The sequence below is a fragment of the Setaria viridis genome, chromosome 6, assembly GCF_005286985.2.
Source record: "Setaria viridis chromosome 6, Setaria_viridis_v4.0, whole genome shotgun sequence".
NCBI lineage: Eukaryota > Viridiplantae > Streptophyta > Magnoliopsida > Poales > Poaceae > Setaria > Setaria viridis.
In genome coordinates, this window is record NC_048268.2 from 1,409,747 (window position 1) to 1,434,937 (window position 25,191).

At 42.2% G+C, this 25,191-nt stretch overlaps 2 protein-coding genes, 2 long non-coding RNA genes and 1 pseudogene across 6 annotated transcripts; 2 read left to right on the top strand and 3 right to left on the bottom strand.

Moving 5' to 3' along the window:
* Positions 1-1,226: 1,226 nt before the first annotated feature.
* On the bottom strand, positions 1,227-5,817 carry LOC117861569 (glycosyltransferase BC10). 2 transcript variants are annotated; one of them, XM_072294488.1, is made up of 11 exons: positions 5,599-5,817; positions 5,330-5,484; positions 4,800-4,898; positions 3,650-3,750; positions 3,490-3,561; positions 3,243-3,333; positions 2,974-3,054; positions 2,406-2,468; positions 2,176-2,298; positions 2,055-2,093; positions 1,227-1,608 (listed from the first exon to the last, which is right to left on the bottom strand). In XM_072294488.1, exons 1-11 carry the CDS (start codon positions 5,681-5,683, stop codon positions 1,480-1,482), a joined length of 1,038 nt encoding a protein of 345 aa, XP_072150589.1. In that variant the 5' UTR covers positions 5,684-5,817; the 3' UTR covers positions 1,227-1,479. The 2 variants fall into 2 exon arrangements, with proteins under 2 accessions (XP_072150589.1, XP_034601030.2); XM_034745139.2 differs by having other exon boundaries at positions 5,330-5,817.
* A 5,189-nt stretch (positions 5,818-11,006) lies between these two features.
* On the bottom strand, positions 11,007-13,368 carry LOC117860980 (uncharacterized). The gene is made up of 3 exons (XR_004641626.1): positions 11,998-13,368; positions 11,336-11,881; positions 11,007-11,249 (listed from the first exon to the last, which is right to left on the bottom strand). It is a non-coding gene; the product is annotated as an uncharacterized lncRNA (long non-coding RNA).
* Positions 13,369-13,379: 11 nt separating this feature from the next.
* On the top strand, positions 13,380-15,648 carry LOC117860978 (uncharacterized). 2 transcript variants are annotated; one of them, XM_034744425.2, is made up of 2 exons: positions 13,380-14,582; positions 14,931-15,648. In XM_034744425.2, the coding sequence occupies exon 1, from the start codon at positions 13,914-13,916 to the stop codon at positions 14,565-14,567; it is 654 nt and encodes a 217-aa protein (XP_034600316.1). In that variant the 5' UTR covers positions 13,380-13,913; the 3' UTR covers positions 14,568-14,582; positions 14,931-15,648. The 2 variants fall into 2 exon arrangements, with proteins under 2 accessions (XP_034600316.1, XP_034600315.1); XM_034744424.2 differs by having other exon boundaries at positions 15,304-15,648.
* Positions 15,649-15,792: 144 nt separating this feature from the next.
* On the top strand, positions 15,793-18,640 carry LOC117860977 (uncharacterized; annotated as a pseudogene).
* LOC117860979 (uncharacterized) lies at positions 18,173-18,958 on the bottom strand. Its single transcript, XR_004641623.2, has 3 exons — positions 18,817-18,958; positions 18,586-18,745; positions 18,173-18,451 (listed from the first exon to the last, which is right to left on the bottom strand). It is a non-coding gene; the product is annotated as an uncharacterized lncRNA (long non-coding RNA).
* Positions 18,959-25,191: the final 6,233 nt, after the last annotated feature.

Below are 25,191 nucleotides of genomic sequence, written 5' to 3' on the forward strand. Positions count from 1 at the left end.
TGCTTAAATCTTTGCAGTAATGTATACTACAACCATTTCTACCTGAGTTGCCCCCTATTTTGTACTACTATTCACTGTTTGCATTGTTCGCGTAGCTGGTTAGAGGGGTTTGCTGGCAGAAGACTGCGGCAACAGTTAAAGCTTGATATTTTTTACCTTTCGATCTTTGCCTCTCCAATCCTTTTTAAGGAATATAGTTATTTTTAGATGAATGCGTATTCGTTTTTTCTATGTTTCCCATAAAATAGTCCATGGATGTTGATATAACTGTTCTTTAAAATATGACTACCCACAGAAACAATAACTGTTAATATTCTTAAAGTATTTAAATCAAGACATTAAAAATAAAGGTGACCCAGGCATATACTTTTTTTATATTTAGTCAAAGCATGGATTGAAAATTCACTAGAGCAGGGGATCATCTATCGTATACATGGTACTACCAAGCAGTAGATTAGAGCATCTCCATCTCCAGCAGAACCCCATTCCATAATCCAACTATCATATTGGGGGCGTTAGTGAAATAAAAAATAATCCAGCAAACTCCCTTTACTTTTTCCTTTTCCCAATAACTATGGGACAAACAAATAATTCACCCCAACTCTCACTAAATAAAGGAGAAGTTGTGACTCTCCCAATATAGTAGTTGGGTTGGGATAAAATTATTGGCATGATAATGCAAAAGTAACTCGCCCAACAATAATAAAATGGATATTGGGATATCCCCTAGATATTGGAAAATATTTATTGGGGACGGCTAGAGATGCTCTTACTACGATACAAAAAATTCTAATGGCTGCCCGTCATATATATAACTTAAACCTTAGCAATTGTACCAAAAAGTAAATTGATATAACACAAGGATCCACAACTTTGGCAATCCACTAAATAATAACTTTGCAACAATAAATAATGTCTTGTTAAAAAAAAGAATAACAGAACGATGAGGAGGCTCATTGTACAGTAATATCAATCATAGAAAAGTAATAAGCTCCAACTAGATTGAAATCTTTAAGCAACAAATTGCTGCAGCTTTGAGAAACCCATAAATAAACTGAGTGCAGTTATGAACATTAAAGTTTTCATACTGTGTTGCCCTTTCATTCCCTAAGTGCTGACGAAATTGGGCAAAGCAAGTACTTTTTTGAAACGATAAAGGGCAGATACAGTTCAGCCGCGTATGGTGAATCTCTTTACACATTCTTTTGTGTAAGGATTAATGGTGAAAATTGGCATAAGTGAAATTTGACATAATTAGCTGAATTCACAGGAAAAGAGTAACACTGAAGACCTATCAAAAAGAAAAAAAAATCTACAACAGTTTATTGGTGAAACAATTGCGTACTACTTGTCGCCATGTAGTCCAGTTCCTTCCCTATTATATACCAGGTTAGTGTAAATATGTATGCTTGTCCAGCAATGTAGAAATAATTTAAAACACCAATACTTCCAAAAATGTGTTATGCTTCCTGTAAGAACTCAGAAAATTGTGTAGTTTGAGAATAGGTTCACAAGATTGTCTAATGCTTCAGGGTAAAATTTCCTTGCAAACAAGTAGCATGGTCTCTTTAGTCCATTCCACAAGCAAGGCCTCTGCAAGAGCTCTTTCTGCAGTCAACAGCAAGAATATAACCATAGGACGTTATTACTTCCAAAAGTTAATTCATATCAAAGATGAACAATTGTTTCACGCACAAGTTGCAACTGTAAAGAGATTGTGGGCTGGTGTTCTTTTACACAATTGGGATCAGCATAAAAATTATAATGCATGAACTTGAGGCAACAATTAGTGTGAATTTCACTTGATTTACAATTTTCAGTAAAAGATTATGCAATTCAGAGCCTAATCTAAAGTTTACAAAACTTTGCTCTTGAGATTTTGCAACGTGAATTGAATATACCTCTAAACCTACCCCAGCTTATCATGTGCAATAACTTCAACATATATGCTAAATTAGAACATTGTCCCAGAATCCAGTATATAGATGCAAATAACTAAATCATTAGCAAAAGTTTATGTGCGAATTGATTCAAATAGCAAGGGAGGAAGGGACCTTCTCATCACTGGTGATGTGGCGGCTCACATCAATAGACTGCACCAAAATGGAAGTTAGATAGATAAAAACGAGATCACCTTAATCATGTTAAGACGAATCAATATGATGGTAAACGTACTGTCATATTCTTTAGGCGTTCATAAGTAACATCCTTAGCTCGGAAAGATCTGGGATGCCACTTTCCTTCAGACCAATCAACATAAGTGACAGACCAATTAGCAATTCCAGCAGGATCCATCATCTGGTTAATTAATACAAAAGAGAGCTCTCAAAGTCAGTACCAAGAAGATATTATTGATGATCATAAGTTTCTAAAATAGGTGGTGCCATTGTGTAGTGAATACGAACGTGGAACAATGTCGGCAGATAATGCTCGTCAGCATAGCAATTGCGCCCTTCTTCCATTCCAGGCTGCAGAGGGCACAAAGCACAACCAGACACAAATTATTGACCTTGAGCAGAATAGCCCTATCAACATAACAGAATGAGATCAAACAATCATGGAAATAACTATAGGACCTTTACAAAAAAAGTACTTCCTTAGTTCAAGTAATTTTGGCGGATAGATAAAGAATATAAAATGCAGGGGTAGATACCTTCCTTAATGGAATACAAAATGCAGGAACGTATTCATTAGATGGAAAAGTATTGTATGAGAACATATTGAACAACCATGACATGTACATGAATACCAGTAGTGGTAAAGTGGAGAATCTGGAATTTTGAGAGAAACGGTAAATAACTTGACCAAAGAGTGAACTGAGAGCTAGAATGTAGTGCAATCCCTGAGTATCACAGACCAACATTGTAAAAGAACTTCAGTACTAGATTAATCAACACCAAGACTATGCCCTGCTACTGCTACAGTCTACACACGCGTATGCAGGGAAGGCCATGCAACTTTGGATTTGATTACCCTGCAGTAAAGCCTGAATTTTGTGTAATAAACACTGTCTGCAATCACCACCATTGCATGTTGCCGCTTCATTGAGAACCACTGCAATGCCAAAAATAGTAATGTAAATGCATTTCAGTACTTAAGAGTCTATACAAACCTCTAAAAACAACCTGAAATTTAAAATAAAGTATATTCTACTATATGGACAATGCCTTCTATGCTTATAGATCACTGATTGATTAATAATCCAGATTTTCTGAGCTTCAAAGAAGAAATATTAAGGTCACCTGAGAACCCTTCCTGAATTCAGACTCTCGAACCTCAGGTAACATATTCTTTGAGTATCTATAAACTCCATGTGGCCCAGGATCATGAAAGCTGACCAAGAAATAAGAATAAGAATGTGAGTGGCAGGAAAAAAAAAGATGGCGTGTATATAGTGAATTACGGCATTAAAGTTGCTTGCAATTTTCTTGGCAGTGGCTTAATGGATATGAACAAATTTAACCTAGTTGAGACAGAACATTATCTGACCAGTCCAGAAAACTGTGTCTTGATCCCATCAGGAAATCATATACATAATCGAAATTGTGAAGAGGAATGCAGCTGAAATCATTAGATAAGGAATGGTTACAGATTGAGAAAGCTCATCATAGAAGAAAACAATATTCGAGTTCCTTGGAATATAGATCACCTTTCTGAAAGCAATACAAAATGCTGGTTATCTATATCTTCCAGAGCTTTGGCCAACAGCCTTCTCTCTGCATCAACCATTGAAATCATTCCCCACGCTACCTGCTAGGGATTTTCAAAAATCAGTAGTCCTCTGAATGAATATATGTATATAGTCAATGTGCAGAAAGCATTAATTATCTAACTCTAGGCAGCCCTAGCTGTAACTGTTCTCTATCCTTATTAGATGGAACCAAATCTATTAAATCAAATTGTCTGCACATGTACGAATATAAATAGAGACTATCTTCTAGATTAGTTCTACTTCCAACTCAACCATACATGCATGTAGACCAGTCATTTTTGGCACAGCCCACCCATGGCCCTAAGCTTGCCTACAGGCCGGCATAAAAAAGCCCAACATGAAAGCTTGCTAGAGAATTGGACGTTCTTGGGCAAAGCGGCCAGTAGGACTAACACAAACCAGCCTAGCCTGAGCCCGTTGTAAAGTGTTTTTTTTAACATTTCTGATAGTGTAAACATAACAGGCAGACTGGGCCAGCCCGAGCCCAGCCCAAAATTGCTGGCCTGATAATGCCTAGCGCCTAGCAATTGGTTGGACTTGGGCAGCAATTTTCAGCCTGAAAGAAACCAGGCTTCTCCTCAGCTCGGCCTGTCCCAAGGAATGCTCGTGTCTACATGCATGTTATATGTGAATCATGTTACTTTTGTAATTTTCAAACTGTGGTAACCATTAATTTCTTCATGATAAACTTGTACATATTCTGAAACAGTATCAACTACCTTTATTGTGTTTCCCATTTGTCAACTACTTTAAACTATTTCAACTATGGGTAGCTGGATTTGAAGAATGGCCAAGTCAAGATTAATTAATTTCCACAGAAATTATAAAGATTAAAATACAAACTAGATAATACTCCCCCTGCACGTTGAGTTTTTCTATCTAGATACATAGTAAGAACTACGTAACTAGAAAAACCAAACCATCATACAAGTTGGAACGGAGGGAGTAAGCAAGAATGCATATTTCCCAAAAGAGTAGAGAAACTGTCTGACACATAACAAATCTTAGTAAATCAAAACAGATTTCTACCTTATAATCTCATAAAATACACAAGCTGTGAAAATGGCTTCATCCTTAATAGCATTACCTTCTCACTGTGTATGTCTCGACCAACAAATATTGGACTAATATGTTCAGGCTTCTCCTGTGAAGCGTGAACATATATGGTGTATCTTCCCTCGTGACCCTGGAGACATAATGGAAATAGAGGGGAAAACAAAACTAGAGTAAGATGTATGCCTTGGTCTTTGTATTCAAATGGTGCTAGCCAGAAAGAAAGTAAGAGACAGATTTATAGTAAACAAAGTACATTTGTAGTTTGGTAGTATGGGCAGATCCAGTTATATAACAAAGTCTGATTGTGGTTTGAATCTAAATGCACTTAAATAAAAACTAGCCTATAAGGATCATTGAGGAAATGAGCGATGATCTTGTTTATGATTGGTGAATTACTGCACATTAACCATCTCAACTAAATCAGGAAATTATTATGTGTGTATTTCACGTCATCTTTAGAACCCTCAAATAGTAATCTGGAAAACAAATCTATAGTCTGTAACAAAACTAATAGCATGTGTAAAGATGGCAGGTATCATAAGGGAAAGTGCCACATGATACCTTAAAGAACAACTCCCATAATTTTTCAAATGGAAGTTGGCCTGGAGTCAAGAACATGAAGGCAATTTTGGGGTTCCTTGATATGAAAGGAGGTGTCGAGAGGATATGCCTAAAGACAACACGTGCGGCAGTCTCTGCGTCAGTAAGCTCCCGGGTAGGTTCTGAGGGGAACCAATCCCTAACAGGATAGGTATAATCCTGGGGCGGGTAAAGATAAGCCCATAGTACAGTGATGATGATGAATATTACAACCACTGATATCCATATGCGTCTTCTTGGACTCGCTCTTATGCGAGGCACTGTAACACCCTTCATATCACTGAAACGTAATTTCCACACCTGATACCACTTCATTCCTCTTTTTGGCCTCGCACATTGAAGTACCCCACCATCATTGCTCTCAACTTGACTCAGAAAGTGTTGTACAACGAATTCCAGCAATGAAAATAGAAGCAATTTGCGTTTTGCTTCTATGAACACCTCTGCAAAATAACACTGAAAAGGGAGGAATTAATCAAACCTTACCTTGAAGCAAAATCATTAAAAGATGTTTAAATATTGAGAAATTTTATTATCAGAATTCAACTAATTATGATTTATTCCAACCTACAAACAAGAAAAACAATCTCCAATATCTATTGTTTGCTGCACAAATAATGTGCACAATAATTCTGCAGACTCCTACAGTCAAAAAAAAATTCTGCAGACTCCTGCTTCATATTGTAATACCAAAAAAGAATCAGATGATATAAGTCCTGAAATCTATATTTCCACAAGAATGCACTCACAAAATCAGGTTTTCAAGGTTAACCTGAGATAACAATTATATAATTCACTTTGTGTTCCTTTGGCCTCATTTTTATTTGGCTAAAATGTATGAAAGCCTAAGAACAAAGACCATCCGGAAGGGTAGAATTCCACAGTAACATAGATTTCCTCCTTAATAAACATAACTAATTCTTCTGAATACCTCAAATATCAGCATTAATCTAAAACTCATCCCCTCCATTGATCAAAGTGGTGTGGGTAAGGCTTCTAAAGTGCACGAAACACCTCGATACTAAAACAAAAATAAAAAAAAAGTTGACAATGGAATATAAAGATAATAGCATACAACATACAAGACATCTTTCTAAAACAATAATTATTTCTGTTTCCTACAGAACAAAATACTGAAATAGAGGTGATTGCCCTCCCTCGTGCTCACGCTTCAGACAGATGAAAGGAGACTTTCTAATAGGAAAAAGATCAAACTTGCACTGCAACCCCATTGGTTCCATGCCTTGATGAGTGTTATCACTTTTGTTCATAATATTTTTGCGCTTATAGTCAGATAGTCTTATAGTCTTACTTCATAGCAGGCTACGCAATACTATTTGGCCAGAGGAATGGGCGATCATTCACCTGATACCCAGTTTGCGGTTGCTTTGATGTGCTGGACTAAGCAGCGGGGTGTAGTGAGTTAGGTGAATCTTCACTGGCTCTAATAGAAATTTGCTCTAAAAGATGCTTTGAATGCAAAGCCACCACAGTGCCAGAAATTAAAGAGAATAAACATTACTGGAGTAAGGTAAATCGTTGCAAAAAAGACCAATTCTGGTGTGGCCGGCGCAAGGTTGTACTACTTGGATTAGGGAAAGCCCAACCACACAATAAAAGTTTGAAAGGGAATTCAATGTTTAGTTTGGACTTTTTCCAGAAACTAAAAAAAAACTCTTTTTTATCCTGAGGATCCACCTCTGCATGTTTTGTTACTCACAATTCTGGATCTCAAGTTTTGAGGTTTCTTGTTTACAATAATAGGATCCTTCATTATCTGCATAAGGAACCATAATCTGATCCGAGGGATGAGGCAAACAATGAACATTGAAATTCCTTCCCCCCAAATTTTCACGTCGCCAAAAAATGATCGTCGTATATAAAAAACACTCAAAGGTCGCAACTTTAATTGCAGACAAAACACGAAATTTCAACCCTAACGAAATGGGAGGCAGCTCAAAAACATAGGAGCAAGACAATCCTCCAGCAGAAACTGCCAGATCGAATCGACCAACGCCTAGCTACCTCACGGAACCCAAAGGAAATCGCAATGCATGGTGAATTTTCCCCGACGGGAACCCAAATGCTCGTACCTGACGCAGGTCGGGGAGCAGCAGGCGAGAGGCGATCCAAGAAACCGCCAGGAACCCACGCATGCGACGCGATGGAAGAAATGCGCAGGATTTGCGCGGGAATGTGGATCGGAGCGAGTGCCTCGCAGGCAAAAAATCGTAGGAAGGGGCAGGAAAGTGGGAATAATCGCAACGGAGAAATGTTTTTTCGTGGCCTTTCGTGCTCGGCGGAGAAGGCGGGGGAGGAAGTGGAACAGCTCCTCCTTCCCCACGGACAGAGTGCTCTAGGAGAGCCTCCCCTCTTGGTTGGGGTCGTGTCTCGGAGGGAAGCCGAAAGGGCAAATCTGCAAAAACGATACACCTCTCCCTCCTAAGTTCTTTGAACGAGTTAAGTTATAAATGATGTTAGTTGCATTGAGCACCTCGTAAGTGAAATCCCTTTTAAAATGTACATATTTCAATTTTTTTTAAAACTGCAGTACAAACATATATACTTTTAAAATACACAATCAAGTTTGTAAATGATATACACACATGCATGCACACCCTATGCCTATTAATGCTTACGAGGGTTTGGGTGATACCTTTGAGAATTGAGAGCAAAAGCTAAGAACACTGTCCCATTATTTTTGTCTAGCATGAATCAACGCATGGCACACATGGGTTGCTGATGTTCTTTCTCATTCTATGCTTAAAATTGCAAGGCTTATTTTGATTTGTGAAGGCAAGCCTTTGACAAGAATTACACTATTTTTTTGATGTAGTTAGATACAAGTGCTTTTTAATACTTTTATATTTTGCAAAGAGAAAAAGTCCATTTTTATCGTCCAACTAGTGCCTCCGTTTGACTTTGGCCATCCAATTTCAAAACCAGCAATCTTCGACCACCCAACTATCAAAACCATCCACAATTGACCGTCTGGTGATTTTGATGGGTGGTTTTTGCTGATGTGGACGTCACATGGTAGTGGACCCACATGCTGCACACGTCTTCCCCTTCCTTCTTCCTCCTTTCCCTTCCTCCATCCCCTTAGCCCACTGCCAGCCTAAGACATAGCGCTTGCAGGGTTCAGCTACCGCCGTGTCGCTTGCCGGGTGGCCGAGGGTGGGGGCCCGCTCTTCGAGCGCCGCACTGCTCCTGCATCGGAGCGTGGGACCTACCCTTTGCATGCCACGCTACTCTAGCAGTAGATTTGCATGCCCCAGCCTCCATGCGCCGTGCCGCCGCCATGTGGGCTCTGGCATACGGGCCGCCGCTGTAGTGCTGGAGCCGCAGGCTTTGCCTCCACTCCGCGCGTCTAAGCAGGGGCAACCACCCCATTCCACCTTGCTGCCCGCGTGAGGCTAGCAGTGGGCGGAAGGGAGAGAGGAAGGGGAGGGAGGAAGAGGAAAGCGATGATGTGTGGGGCCCAACCGTCGGTGAGGCGAGGTGAAGAGGGAAGATAGAAGAGGCGCTGACATGTAAGTCCCATCACCATGTGGGGTCCACTCCACGTCAACAAAACCACCCACCAAAATAGCCGGATGGCTTAATAGGAACAGTTACGATAGTTTGGTGGTCAAGATTCCTTATTTTGGAGTTTTATGGTCGAAACCAACTGAGAGGATAATTAGATAGTTAAAAATTGATTTTTACTCTTTTGTAAATTAAAATATTAATAATGTATTGATCATAAGCATGTCCTAACGAAGCAAAATAGGTCTAGAAAAGAATGAACGGGGTACTCAATGCTGCATGCTTATTCTGGGCAATATTCTCGTGTCAAAAATGCAGTTGCAGCTAAGTACGCTGCATGACGACGGTTGTGGCTTTGGAAATGAAATGAAATTTATTTCAAAAAAAAGAGAAATGAAATGAAATGGCCCATTTACATGGGCCGAGAACGACACGGATGCAGCCCAAGCTCACGTGGAAATTTCCGTGGCTAGGAAATTAGAAAAGATCTTGTCGACGCTGTGATATGGGCCGGTGCTGAGGAAATAATCACACAGGCCCACAAGAATCCTGAGGAGGCGGCTAACGGCACTGGCTATGGAAATGAAAAAAAAAGGATCGAATCTGTGATGGACCATGCATTGTTGCAATTGCAAATATATTTCTCAAGAAAAAAATTCGAATATATACAAATAGGTATAGCAGCACCTTGCTGATCAATAGGAATCCTTTCAACTAATTGTCGGTAATTAATAGTAATCCCACATGGTGCACTGGTGATGCGGCCTGTTCGCTTCAGCTTATTCAGCCGGCTTATCAGCCACCAAACAGTATTTTCCTCTCATAACAAATCAGCCGTTTCAGCTTTTCAGCCGATTTATAAACTGAAGCGAAGAGACCCGTAGAGGCCAAGGGCATCACCAAGGAGTGTAAGCATGGGTCCAGTATTAATTAGATCTAAAGTTTTATGATGGTAACGGGTCATCGCTGTTTAATTTTGATTAAAAATCTGCCTCCATCTAGCCTTGAGCTATGGGGCACATCTCTTAAAATAATAGTAAAATTCATAATCATGCAAATAATTAAGAACTAGTACTCCATTCATCCCAGAATATAACTAGCTTTGAGATTTTTTAGATAGATTATTAAACAAAGCAACTAAAAGACTAATTTGACCTTCATTAACATATCCCACTGTAGAAGGCATGCGACTCGGCGCTTCCACCAGTTTTTTTTGGCATGCATGCAAATTAAAAACTGAAACAAGCTTTGTTGGAGAATTTACACGAGCTATTTTGGATTGAACAACAGTTCAAAACTAATTAAGACAAACTTTTAAAGGAAATAGTATATGCAAATTAACTTACATTAGATATGAAGGCTCGGTGCTAGGGAATGCGCTTTCAGTAACGGGTCCTGACATCCCTTTAGTACCGGTTGTGCAACCAATATTGTTACTTCGGTACTACAAATAACCGGTACTAAAGGGCAGCTTTTAGTACTAGGTCAAATAACCCATACTAAGGGACCTTTAGTACCAATCGGTACTAAATTCTTTTTTCTTTTCTGATTCTTTTCTTATTTTCTTTTCTATTTCTTTATTCTATATTAGTATTTCGTATTTGTTTCCTTTATTTATACTAGTTCTAATACGCTAATATATATAAAGTTGTATTTGATCTATAATATTACATAGACAAATTGTGCATACACATGTATGAATAATATTACATTGCATCAACTTTCCAAGTTTAACATTTTGAATCAACTATTCTGAACCCGAGTCCAGATAGTGAAGTGGATTTGAATGATGAAACTCTACCGCTGGATTTACTACCTCGTCCAGAAGAAATCCATTGAGTTGTTCTTGAATTGCCCTGATTTTTTTCCATCTCGAGGAGTTCTTCCTTCGTGTGCATAATCTATGTCATTAGCAAATGTTATTATATTAGATCAATGGATCTACATAATTAGAACTAATTTATTGTTAAAAAATTTGTATACGTACTCTGAATTCGTGGTTAGTTCTATGCTTGGGACCTACAAAGTCATGGATGAACTCACATATGTAGTATCCGCATAAATTATTTGTCGGATTCTGTCTCAAACACTATATATATGGCAAAAGAAGTTATAAAATATTTGTTGTATTCAAGTAAGTGACACGAGATGTGCAAATTCAATACATATCGGGAATTCAAAGTGGATATGAAGTTGCTCCTTAAATTCACCTGAGTGATATTGACGGAAGCGAGCCCATGTTGTATTAAGCATGTCTATAAGGTCATTGTATTGATTTCTTGATCCCCTCGGAGAGTTCAAGATATAAACTATGCTTCGATCAACCACGATAACAAGAAGTATCCAGTGGAAGCTGTACGTATATGCATAGTGAAAAACTATTTAGTCTTATTTTTAACTGCTAGTTCAAAAAATAAAAGAGATGGAAAATACGCTCACTTGAAGTTGTACGACAGAAGTATGTACTTCTTGTAATGTTGCTTATCCAAGAAATTATATATATTCTTTAAGGTTCGATTTGGTTTATCTCCTACAATTGCCTCGATTATAATATCCGGTCCATGAAGCCGACATCCTATAATGCTTGAATCTCCATCCTACATAATACAAAATAGAATAGGAGATAAGACGTCGCACAATGACTATAGTGGAGATTTTGAAGATAAAGCAAATTAAACACTTAAGTATCTCCTTGAGTCCAGTCAGGAATGTTGTCATCTTCTTCTTCATCATTATCTTCCATCATAACTCCTTTTTCCCCATGCTTGGTCCAAACAAAATAGTTAGGAATGAATCCAGAACTATATATGTGGGCGTGAATAGTCTTTCTGGATGAGTAATCCTTCTCATTTTTGCAATTTCTACATGGACAACATATGAAATCGGATACAGTTTGTTGGATTTTGCCAGATCGAGAAAACCACGCAAGTCGTTAATGTACTCCATCGAGCATTTATCTGCATTGTACATCCATTGCCGATTCATCTACAAAGTATTACCAAACCAAAGATATTCTAATCATGCATATAATTATGAAGCATAACAAACATCATACAAATTTCATAAAATTCAGATGTTACTGAAAGTTTAGATAGAAATACCTAGTTGTTTTGACTTCGAGGTGTGGGAGTGTGCACATCAGCCGTAAAAGAAAAGCTAATTCCAAATTCCTGCTATGTAGTTTTCTCCCCTTCATCTGCATTATCTGATGACCAACTTCTGTTAAACGAAAAACAAATTTCTGGATGCGCCTCTTCACCATGCGGATGATGTATCACCAGCTGAGTAGGGATGGCAACGGGCATAAATTACCTGCGTGCCCGCGGGTAAAAATCCGGTAGGGCGAGGATACGGGTGCTATTTTGTGCCCACGGGTATGGGTGCGGGTTTGAGTTTGTGCCCGCGGGCAAAAAATTAGCGGGCATAAAAATATCTTACCCGTGCCTGCAAACTCGCGAACTCGCTACATAGTGCCTGACATGTGGACCTCATATACAAGTATATAATCGATTTCTAAGGTTCTCGTTCCTCCTATCCTTATCCTTTCCTCCCCTGCAGCCACAATCCCGCTCCCGCTCGGCCGCCGCCACCTCCTCGCAGCCCGCCCTCGCCCCTCGCTCCCCGGCGCCACCTCCCTACCATCCACCCTTGCCCCTCGCTCGCCGTTGGCCGCCACCCGCCCTCGCTTCCTGCCGCCACCATCCCAACCTTGCTCCAGAAGCTAGTTGCAGGCCACCGTGGTAAGATGTTGCTGTTGTGTGGCTTCTTCCCTCAGCTAATTGTCCCCTCAATTTGTTTCTGTTACTGCGTGGGTGTGTTGGGCTAGCTGCTGTCCCTGATGGTGCGTGGTTTCTGCGCCCGGCCTATTGCAGTTGCTTGCACTGCTGGGAACGGAAGAGCCAGGCAAGCAAGGGAGAAGCCAGAGAGGGGATCAAGGAGAGGAAAAGGGGAAAAGCCAGGATTCCTTAGATTTCGTCCTAAATTTATGTTCTTCGCCCTAAATCCTGGCGGGCATGGGTGTGCCCGCGGGTGATGGGCGCGGGCACAACTTCTTACCCGTGACGGTTGGCGGGCGTGAGTACGGGTACAGGACTTGCCTCGCGGGCGCGGGTCTGTAAACCCTCTGCCCACGGGTAATGTTACTATACCACAACCCAGAAATCCCGTCACACGTGGGTCGGTATAAGTAAGCGGGTCGGTATAAGTAAGCAATTAGCGATGAATAATTCGTTGGTATAACCATGTTACGGACCATCCGTCGGTACTTCTAGTTGTCCCACTGAATCATTGGTCCCATGCTGCCATTGGTCGGCATATGTGAGTAGTTCCATCTAACTATTCGTCGGTATACATGGAGCAAGCCCGTTTTCCCTTGTCTCGCGCTTTCGGCCCATTCGCGCGCAAACAGGAGGCCCACCGGTTAGGTTATTGCCTCCAAAATGTAAACCCTGCTTTCCCTCCTCCCCTTTCGTTCCCCGCCGCCAACCCCTCCTCCATCCCTCTGAATCGCCGCCGCGCGCGCTCCCTCCCCTCCCAAATCAGCTGCCCCACCGCCAACCCCTCCTCCCATTCCTCCAAATCGCCGACGCGCGCGCTCCTTCCCCTCCGAAATCGGCTGCCGCGCGCGTCCAAATCCTTCCTGCCTGCCGCTCGCACGCCATTCCGCAGCCACACGCAGATCCTCACCCTCCCAACCCGCGCCCTCACCATCCCGACCCGCGCCGCTCCCAGATCCTCGCGCCGCTCCTAAATCCTGTGCCTCCCCCAAGTCCTGCACCCCGGCATCGACAACCTCCTGCGTCGGCGCGTCGCCACCCCGGCTCCGTTCGCAACCAAGGCGGCCACCACTTGGAGTCCAACCCCCGCGCCGACCCCGACCTGCACGCCGGCGCCTCCCCGGCTTCGACCCTTAGCTGGACGCCGATGCCTCCGCGACTTCGACCCTTGAGCAGGACGCCGGCGCTTCCTCGACTTCGACCCTTGAGCTGGACGCCGGCGCCTCCCCGACTGTATCCCCATGCAGGACGCCGCCGCCGCCGCCTCCCCAACCCAACTGCCACCACTGCTGCCTTTGCCTCCGGATTTGCCTCCCCACTCCGGCCCTGGTTCTGGCGCCGCCTCTGCTCCGGATGCGGCTGCGGCTGCGGCTGAGAGGGTATTGCGACTGGGGAAGGAGGTGGAGGTGGAGTGCGGCGACATCTCCGCCTCGCAGGAGGACCTCCTCGCCCGCGCCCCCTTCCTCGGCGGCGGCGGCGGGGAGGAAGAGGCCGAGGTGTTCAGTACCCCTCCTCTTACTCAGGGCCAGCAGAGCCAACAGGACCAAGGGGTACAAGAGGAGGAGGAAGATGCCATCACCATGTGCTCCCTCCCGTTCACCCAGCCTTCCCCTTCTTCCCCTTTCGTTCCCTCTTCGGAGGACAAGGAGGATCAGGCGCTGGTGGTCTCCAAGCCGCGGAAGCCTCGGGTTTGCACCAGGAAGGTGAGAGGCGCCAGGATCAGGACTCCAACACCGAGCCCGAACCAGAGCCCTGACAATCGTAGCACCAGCACCAACACCAGCAGCATTGTCGACCCTCTCTATAGGGCTGTGCTCATGATCCCCACAAATCCTGCTCCACCCACCGCTGCTGAGGACCTCCTCGCGCTTGCTCGCAACCGCGGCATCTTCTAACCTGCCTAGTTCACGGTCAGTAAGCACTCCGTTGTACAAATCAGTCCCTTGACTTCAATTTTTGTCTAGACAATGTCTGCATAATCCATATGTTCTGTAAGTGGTTTCTATGCACCACATATTGGACAGGAGCTGTCTAATCTTTTATGTTAATGTCAGGATGCATTCTTTACCCTGGGAAATATTGAAGCGACTTACAAACATATTGAACATGTGCAAATGGTTGCATTTTGTTAGTTTGGCACAAGAAAACTAGCTAGCCATGAGCATTTCACCATTCATCTTCATTGATGCAGTGCAATGTTAGTAGTAGAGCATTGTGTAATATCACTATATCAGTGCTGACTTTGTTATTTCATTCAGGTAACATTTTTCCTTCTGGGTTGCCCTGAAACTGACAAGCCTGGGACTAGCTGATACTAACTAGTTCAAATAATTGTTAGACTGATAGATCTTACACTAGTTATTGGACGTTTCCATTTCCTGGACTGACTGGCATGACTGTGAAGCAACTTTGTTTCTCTCTGTCTGTCTGATGTACTGCATTTGAAATGACTCCCATCCATTTTATAAGATAGTGTGGGCTCTGTATGGCTATATATGAAAGCTGGGATAGAAATGGAACAAGGGTGGTGTTTTTGACCAAAAATGTAATGCAAATGTTTTCGAATCACGCTAACATTCATTGCAAATAGAATGGCAAAATCTGACTCTGTTTGGTTCATCTCTGTAACAGTATATGTATGGAACCACATCAGGATGTATGGGTGGATGAACTGATCAGACAATCAAAGGGAAGGCTATGCTTCGATCTGTCATTCAAGCAAGATGATGGAAGCTAAAAATAACATTGATAAGGAGGGCCATAGAGACCTGAGAACACCAACAATGTCAGATATTGCTTATCCGAGAAGCTGATTAGGGAAATCCTGGGGATTTGGAGATCTCCAGGGTTCTTCAGTTGGTCAGACATCTCCCAGGCAGTATACCTAGCAGCTAATCATTGGAGAAGGCTTAAGAGTAGAGACAAATTGGCGGAGCATCGTGCAGTCATAGGTGTTGGTGTGTTTTTCTAATTAAACTTGCTCAAAGGTATAAGTTTAATTTAACTTAGAACAAAACTAAAACCTCTTACATTTTCGAATAGAGAGCCGTAAAATACATAAGAGCTTCGAGTTTTGACGTAAGTTAGATTTGATCAAACTATATAAAATATTAACATATACTGTAACAAATAAATGCACTATCTAGACAAAACTAAAACCTCTTAAACTTTGGAATGGAGTATAAAAAATCTTCTACGTTGAAAGTATAAGTATACATTGCGAATAATATATACAAGATACACATGCATATATCTGGAAGTGAAATATTGCAAGTGAAACAATTTTGGTATTTACAGACATTAACAACAAACCATACTATTAATGCATGTAGCAAAAATTGTTTGTTCCCTTACCTACTTGATGATTACCTACCTGTGAGGTAACATTAATACCATCCAATCAGCTGTGAATAGACTGTCCATGCTGATTTGAAGTACTAAAAAAATCCATAATGGATATAATTTCTTAGATTCCGGACAATCCCTAGCTAGCCACTATTTCAGTTTGATGCATCAAATTTAGTCATTTTTCGAGTTAACAAGGTAAGGAACAGATCATCCTTACTTTATTTTGAGAAAGATAGAAAAAAAACACTGTGAGGGTTACGCGATAACACGACAATTACATGAGGGCCATGTGTTGCTTGTAATGTTTCTTATGCTCCAAAACTTTACATTATATTGCTTGGAGTTTTGATAAACAACAAGGTCAAAGGGTTGGCATTTAGTCTAGAACTAGTGATCTGCTGGTTATGTGGTCCAATTTTGTTCTTGAGGAAAACCTGGCCAAGGTTGGTCCCAGCTCCTATTCCAGGTTGGTTGCAACCCCACTGCCGAGTGAGTCCTGGTAGCTGGTGTGGTAGCTCACTGTGTCTAGTGGTCATGCCGCCTACTGGAGACTGGGCATACGAACGTCCTAAGGAAGGTGTCTGGATTTTTTTTTTTAGTAGTGCTAGGCAACAGATGGCTATGTTCTTTGTGCAGTATATATAATCGTTGCCCGAGCTGTCGCACACCATATTTAAGCTGACCTGCAGACTCTCATGCTTCTTCCCATACTAATGACCCATCATTGGTCAAGAGACTAATTTCTGACCACCACATACTAATGACCCATCGACATCATTTTCTCCCAATATCTTGAGCCACATTCTACCCATGGTTCAGTTTGGTCAAGCGGTATTAGTTCTTACAACTGCCAATCTAAATTTTTGCTGTGTTTCAAAGTTCATCTATCTAATCTCTAATGCATGATGTTGTACGTTACTTTCTCTGAGCAGGGTAGGGGATGCGACAGATGCTTTGAATCCTAATGGCGGAGATGGTCAGTGCTGCTGTTGTACAGGAGACAGTTAGCAAAATCGTATCTGGACTTGTTGATCAGTACAAAGGTGATGATAAACTAGATGCAAATGAAAACTTGGAGAGACTAGAAATGGCACACATCAAGTTGGAGGCTGCTGTTGAGACATCGATCGAGTTGCTGGCTGATCACTGATGCATCATTGTTGCGTTGGCGCAAGAAGCTGAAACGTGCTGCTCACGAGTGTGATGACACCCTACACAAATGCAAGCAGAGAATCCTAGAAGAAGAACAAGTGGAACAGGAGGTGAGGAATTCTGCATTTCCTAGATGGATAGCACATGCTACCAAGTCGTTTATCTTCTCCTTTGGTCGCAACGAGCAGAACTATTGTTCAAAGATTTGAATGGTTTGCCGATGGCGCTACCGAGTTTATGAAATTTGTTGAGCTCGGTGGCACACCATGCCGTCACATGCCCTTCAACTCTATTATCAAGAACCTTTTTGCAGGCAAGGAGGTACAGCATAAAATTTTTTGGGGAAACGATTACCCTTCTATTGTACTATGGTTGGTTCCTTTCAATACTGCAGAGCATGGAATTGAAGCTTGCCTAAAAATAATCCAGAAAGACAGTAATACACTGGAAATAACTACTTTCTTGGTGTGATACTACAGATTTCTGAAAGTACAGACATAGTTGGGATCGTACTTAAGTGCTTGCAGTTGTTTCCCCCTCATTTCCAGCCTATAGTTGAAAGTATTAAGAAAGAACTTACTCAACTACCTATGCAGGACTTCTCATGGGTACCATATGTCGATTTGTGGCATAGAAAACACTGGGACAATCTTCATAGATTTAGCACGCAATGGTTTCGTCCAGACCCATTATGTTGCAAGCAGCATGATCAGCATAAGCTTCATATTAGTAACCTAGACATGGTAAAACTGCCAGCTTTTCCTCTAGAACAAGTTACTGAAGTAAATTTGCAGTGCCAAGTGCCGTTTTCCGAGTACAACAAACAGTGGACCGCGCTGTCTGAATATGAAAATTTTCTACAAGGTTCTCGACATCTGAATGTTGGGCTTGCCTTCACACCTCATGGCTCATCAAAAGGCATGCTGCCGGCAGATAAGAATTCTAGCTATCGACGGTCAGGAGCAAAATTGTTTGCATACTGACATTACCTTGAAACAGCTGAATGAAACCATGCTGGCAAAGGCAATAGATAAGTTCTGCAGAAACACCAAAGCGACAGTCTGCCCAAATGCTGTGGAAGTCTAAACATGGCACTGAATATACCAAGTTTGAGAAGGCAAGCATGGTGGTGCCAAGTGCACGGAGAACATCTAGTGGAGCTAGGAAAAGAAGGCCGGTGCAACGACAGGTTCAGGAGCTGGGGAGTCGGAATCGTATGGTCCTTCGCTTCCTTAACTCATGGGCTGCACATGCACCTGTTCAACTGCAAGGCTTGATGCTGGAGTGGATCGAGAAAGAAAAGGAAAGTCAGTTTGCATCACAACCACTACACAACTTGCAGATCAATGGAATTGTTCTAGGCGATAAATTGCATGTGGGATACGTAGTAGGGTACACCTATGGCACGCTCACCATTCTTCGTCCTCTTGCTCTGAGGGAGAAATTTGCAGCCTTACGAATCTGGTGATGGATGTAGGTTATAGAGACTCCTCAGAAAAGCAGTTGCATATATATGCATTATATTCCTCACCGTTCCTCCAGAGGGTAGCAGAGAGGCAGCCCACGACACCATCTGCCATTCATGCATGCAGTTACAGTCATAGCCACCGCCGAGAAAGATTGACAGCTAGTCTCAAACATTACCTACTCTCAAACCAAGCAAGGGCAACACATGATGGGCAGAGAGCAAGGTGTAGCCAAGGACAGACTTGCCGGTTGGGATGGCAATAACGACCATGCCAGTGATCGGAGAGGTTATCAGATCAGTGGCCACCGGCAAGTCATCCTTGGCTGTATCTCCTGCTCTCTGCCTCTTCTTGCATGGCCCCCCAAGCAGTTATAAGCTATCTCTTCTCCAGCCCTGAGGTTACAACAGCTCCATCAACCCTTGGGGTACATTTATAGGAACAACTAACTAGGAATGGAATAATATACAGGGTGAAGGTGGGCCAGCCTTTTGACCTGAGCCTGTATATATATTGGTCCTGTTCGCTTCAGCTTATTCAGCCGGCTTATCAGCCACCAAACAGTATTTTCCTCTCACAACAAATCAGCCGTTTCAGCTTTTCAGCCGGCTTATAAGCTGAAGCGAACAGGCCCATTATTGCTACCATTTTTTATATGATTGGATGGAACAAACTTTTTTCCTTTGATAGGGAAAAGAAGGACCAGTCCACTGACTAGTGCAATGCAATGGGGCTTTCTATCTGGATTTCCACCCTTTTGTGCAAGATTTGTGGGCCAAATTGTAGCTATTGGAAAGCATCATATCGCATGCTTCAACGGTACCCGGATCTCTCGTTGTGTGGTTACCATATAGTCTACTCGGGCAAATATCACAATGCCTGTCTTCATCAGGCCCAAAACGGAATTTTACACGGGTCAATTTCCCCCCAAGAGTAGGGGTGGCAGATTCGCTCAGATATCATATCACTTATCCAGTTATCTATACCCTAGATGGATATCACCTTTTTTATTGAACGAACGGTGTGCATATTTCTTTGATAGAGTAGGAGTTTATAGGAAAAAACAAAAAAGAAAAAGAAAAACGGCGAGCTCAGCGGCAAGCCGTACGAGAAGGAAAGGAACTACTCTCACGCTAGAAGTAATGCTAGTTCTTTCGCCCCCACCACTACCCAAGCTGATACCTCCTCCCAGTACCCTACTTATTCTAACATTCTTTGTAGGTTCCCATATAGCCACACACGTAGATATATACCACCACACTTGATGAGTATAAACGCATATGCTATGAGCCACAACTATGAGCAAATACAGATTGAATTGAATACCTCAATGATTATTCGGGGGGCCAATACATAATATAATATAAGTACATTTAAGTACATGTCATGTTTATATTATTTGAATATTTATTGTGATGGAAAAAAGCTGCTATATATCAACTAATCGGTAAAAAAATGAGTATGACCAAAAAAAAATGTTGCTGGTTTACCTTGTCACGAGAAAATGATTGATTTCACGCAGTAAGGGGATGGAACCTATATGTACCGCTTACCATTCTGCTTCCTCTTGCTCTGAGAGAGGAATGGATTTGACACAAGTGGTTGTCTCGACCATTGCCTACACTCAAGCAAAGTAGGGGCAACACATGACAGGCAGAGAGCAAGGTGTAGCCAAGGACAGACTTGCCGGCAAGAACGGCAAATAATCACGCATGATGTCTGTCTGTATGTATGTACATATGCCGGCAAACGTCAACCGCCGCCGGCAAGTCATCCTTGGCTGCATCTCCTACTCTCTATCCCTTCTTGCATGGCCCCCCAGGCAGTTTACACGCATATAGCTTCTCCGATTTGGCTTTGAGATCAGTTATGTTCTTCTGAAGTGAACAGCAGCAGCTTCCTCAGGGCAAATTTATAAGCACACAGCGAACTAGGCATGGGGCATGTAGAGTACAGGTGGGCCAGACTTTTGACCTGATCTTTATTTCTATCTTTTTGGAACGGAACAAACTTTTTTTTCCCCTTGATTGACAGGGAAATATGAAGGACCATCAGTCCACTTCTCAGTGCAATGCAAGTTGCAAGGGGCTTTCTGTCTGGATTTCCATATTTTGCGCAAGATTTGTGGGCCAAGTTATTATGGAGCTCTACTGTTGCAAAAGCATCCCTTGGTTCAACAGCAACAGCACTTGTACTCCTGTCTGTGTGGCCATCACATTGGAAGAATACTAGAGCTACACTAGTCCTCATGCCAGATATGGAATATAACAGGGGCCAGCTGTTTCCCCTAACGGTAGGGGTGATCGGAGTCGCTCCGGTATCCGTTACCACGTATTATATTATAAAATAGTTGCTTTCTTGGGTTTATAAAATAGCAAATCCTATCTGAATTGAATTGAATCAGATAAAGTAAGTACATGCTGAGTAAAAGAAAATATCATCATAAAAAGAAGGTGACGAATCATAATATTGTTCCTCCAAATAATTTTATATGGAGACTTAAGTTACCTCTAAAGATGAAGATATTTATTCGATTTTTAGTCAAAGGGGTGACTTTAACAAAGGACAATCTAATTAAGCGTAATTGGAAATTTAGTGATAAATGTTGTTTTTGAAACAAGGAAACTATACAAAATTTATTTTTTTGATTGCCATGTTTCTAAATATATCTGGACAACAATACAGGTTGCATATGGTTTACCACCGCTAGAGAATGTAGCTAATCTGTTTGGGATTGGTTACAGCGTGTAGCCTTACCAATGCATCTCCAAGTTTGGGTTGGGGTAAGTGCTATTTGTTGGGCTGTCTGGCTGAGCAGAAATGATACTATCTTTGATAAAAGAATAATGCATTCCTACATGCAGGTTACCTTCAGGGCTACATATATATGCTTCTAGTCCTTGCTACAGAAGGAGACGACTGGGTAAAGATGATCAAGTGGCCGTGCCGTACTTTGGAAACGACAGTCATGGAAGTCTCCATCACCAACCATGGGTGAATGTCTCTACTAATAGGCTATGTGCTTAATGCCATCTATGTTCTATGTTTAAAGAATTGTTTACTATTTGTTAGCATCTTTGTCGACAACCAGATTCTGTGAACTGAAACAGTGGACGACGGTAGAGTGCACAACTCATGTAGAGGTCGGAATAAATACTTCTTTTATCTTAAAATAAAAAGAATGTGGTATGTTTATACAATGGCGACCACAGAGGAAAAGTAGAATTTGTATGTGTCACAAACGCTTAACAATCATTACTCCGGATTACAGGTCCTAGATTTGATTCCCTAAGTGGGGATGGTAGTAGACTTTCCTTTTTCGCCACTTCCTTTTCGTCTACTATATGATATGATGCTTCATGACCTGATTGCGATTGGATTTTGTGCTTCTCTATCGCCATATCTCACACGAAAGATTGTGCTTCCTTTCTACGCAGCAAGGTCGTACATGTATTGCATGCTTCTAGTCCCAATTTCTATAACACTACTAGAAAACTGTCGGAGGATTTTTGATTCGGTACTAAAGCGCGGAATTAGTATCGGGTCCAAATTTCGATCCTCGGAGGCTTTTTGGTACTGGATCACAATACCACTAGGTACTAAAAGCTACCTTTTAGTATCGGGTGGTGTTGTGATCTAGTACTAAAGCCACGGAGACTTTTAGTACCGGGTGATAACACCACCCGATACTAAAATGTACCTTAGTACTGGGTGGTGCTATGACCCGGTAGTAAATGGCTCTCCACGAGTTACTTCAAAAGGAAAGCATATCTAATTCCACCACATGTGCTGTGTAGGTGAGATAGTAAGGAAGACTTGTGCGAGGCTTGAGGTCGTAGGTACAAATCCTACGGACCCAGCACACGCATATTACGTGTTAAATTCGTATGACTTGTGATTTATTTATTTATTTTCCTTTATTTTTTGGGCGCAAAGCGATTTAGTACTGGTTGGTAACACCGGTACTAAATGGCACATTTAGTAGCGGTTGAGTTGCTCGGTACTAAATTTTTTTGCATTAGTATCAAACTAACGATATCGGTCAGAGCATCCAGCACTAAAGGGGTTTCCCAACCGGTACTAGAAGTCGATCATCCAGCAGTGTAAATTGTCTTAGGTTATAAGTTATATGCCCATAACCTTAGTTTCAGAGTGCCAGAAAATGCCATTCGGATGCCAAATCTTTCTTAGATCTTCTTTAGCTGTACCAATATTATATTCTCTTTCTTTTGTGTGATTGTGAAGCGCCGAAAGGTTAATAGGAACAGCCACCAAAGGTACCAGCAGCAGGACCCAATACATGCATGATTATTGCCGGCCAGTAGAAAGGGGGCAATACAATTCTGTTAAAAAATAATTCTGTTCTGTTCAAAAAAAGGGGTCAATGTAATGTACATGACGCCATGAGAATACTTATATATAACTGTTAACAGGATCATAAGCCCATCATGTTTTTTCTTACTGAAAAGGAGGATCTTATTACATTGCATGATTCTTTCAATTTTTTTTCATTTTGCAAAACATTGCATTACATGATTCTTTCTTGGCAAGGAAGATAACTAAATGTTTTCTCAAATAAAAGTCATCAAAGGCTTATAAATACAGAAATTCCAAGGGACAGGGTGCACATTAGTTGGCAACATGTTTGGCACCCAACATGAATTACAAATTAAAAGGCCAAACAGGAGGCCTCACAGAAATAGTACCGGAAAAACAAACGGAGACCAAGATCCATCTTACCAAAAAGTGCAAAATTTAGGTTCTATGGATCCAAACAGGGCCTAAGTAAGATAATAAGTACATGCCTAGAAAAGCAAATATCATCATGCAAAGTATGTGGTATATGTCTATAAAGTGGCGAACATAGAAGAATAGTAGAAAGTGTCCAATATGAGGATGTACATTATGGTACATTGGTACTAATTATTGTAACAGCCTAATTGGTTATTATACACGATAGCGTTTTGTTATTGAAAAGGAGGATTCGTCATTACATTGCACGGTTCTGATTGGATGGAAAAGACCTGAATTTTTTTTCAAATCAAAATGACCTAGCTCGGGTGTAAATACAGAATTGCCAAATAAGGTGACGCGATCTCACTAAAAAGACTAGCTACATTAATTTGTACAAATTTTGGTTTCCAAAATGAATTACAAATATAATAATGCTATTAAGGGCATGTTTGGATCCAAGGGCTAAATTTTAGCTCTGCACTTTTAGCCCAAAATTTAGCTCTTGGGATCCAAACAGGAGGGCTAAAAGTGACAAATAGCTAAAATTTTGGAGCTAAATTTTAGCCCCCTAAGAGGCCCTAAAAGGAGCTAAAAGTGAACCTGGACCACAAATTCCACCCTTGCCCCATTTCCTCTCTCCTCCGCCTCCGTGCCTTGCCCCTCCCGCACTTCCTCTCTCCTCCGCCTTCCACACGCCCGCCGCCTCCGCCCGAGCCCGCCGCCTCCGCCCGAGCCCACCACCTCCGGCCCCCCGCCTCCTCCGTCCCTGCCGCCTCCGACGCCGCCCGAGCTCGCGCGGACGAGAGACGGGAGGAGCAGGAGCGCCCCCCCCCCCCCCCGCCTCCTCCGGCCCCGCCTCCTCCGGCGCCGCCCGAGCTCGCGCGGACGAGAGGCGGGAGGAGCTGGAGCGCGCCGGCCCTCGGATCTCGCTGCTGCTGGTGGTGGTGGTAGTGGGAGTGAGGAGGGAGCAGTGGCGCGGCATGATACGTGTGGTGAGGAGGGAGCAGTAGCGAAGGGGAGAGGAGAGAGAGGGAGAGGAGGAGGAGGGAGGGCAAATCAGTCATTGTTTGATGAGGACTAAAATTTAGCCCATAGATCCAAACTCCCTAGCAAAACTAAATTTTAGGGGCTAAATTTTAGGAGCTAAATTTTAGTCCGTGAACTTTGGATCCAAACACCACCTAAGGGGTCGTTACAAAAAATAATATGGACAAAACAAGCAGTGGCTCGATCCAACTGACCAAAAACGGCAAACACATTGGTTTTATTTATAAAAAGAAGCGCTAAACTTTTTAGGCAAGGTAATTGTGTACGCTGGCTGGCCCAACGATCCAACGAGGCCCGGCCGTATGCAGCTATAGGCCCAACGATCCAACAGCAGGCAGACGCGGAATGAGCCCGGTCCATACGAGAGTTAGTTAGTGAGTGAGCAGTAGTGATCACGTGAATAACATGATGCGGTTGATCGAGATTTTGAGATGAATTTGACCAGCAATGAACCGAATCAAGTTTGATGCGCGCGGTTATTCGAGATTCTGAGATGAATTTGACTAGTCAACCACTAACGCGTATGAGATTCAAGGTTTTAAATCTCCAGCTAAAAGTATTTAGCGGATGACTTTAAAACAGCTATAGCGGAGCCAAATGAAGCTATAACAGGCTATAGCTGCTAAATTGTACACAAACACAAATAGTTTGATCAGCCTCAAACAATTATAGCCGACTATAGCGATAGCTATAGTCGGAGATTTAAACCTTGATGAGACTTGAGATGTTTGATGCGATTGTACCTGTACAATTCGTTGCCAGGCAGCCTCGC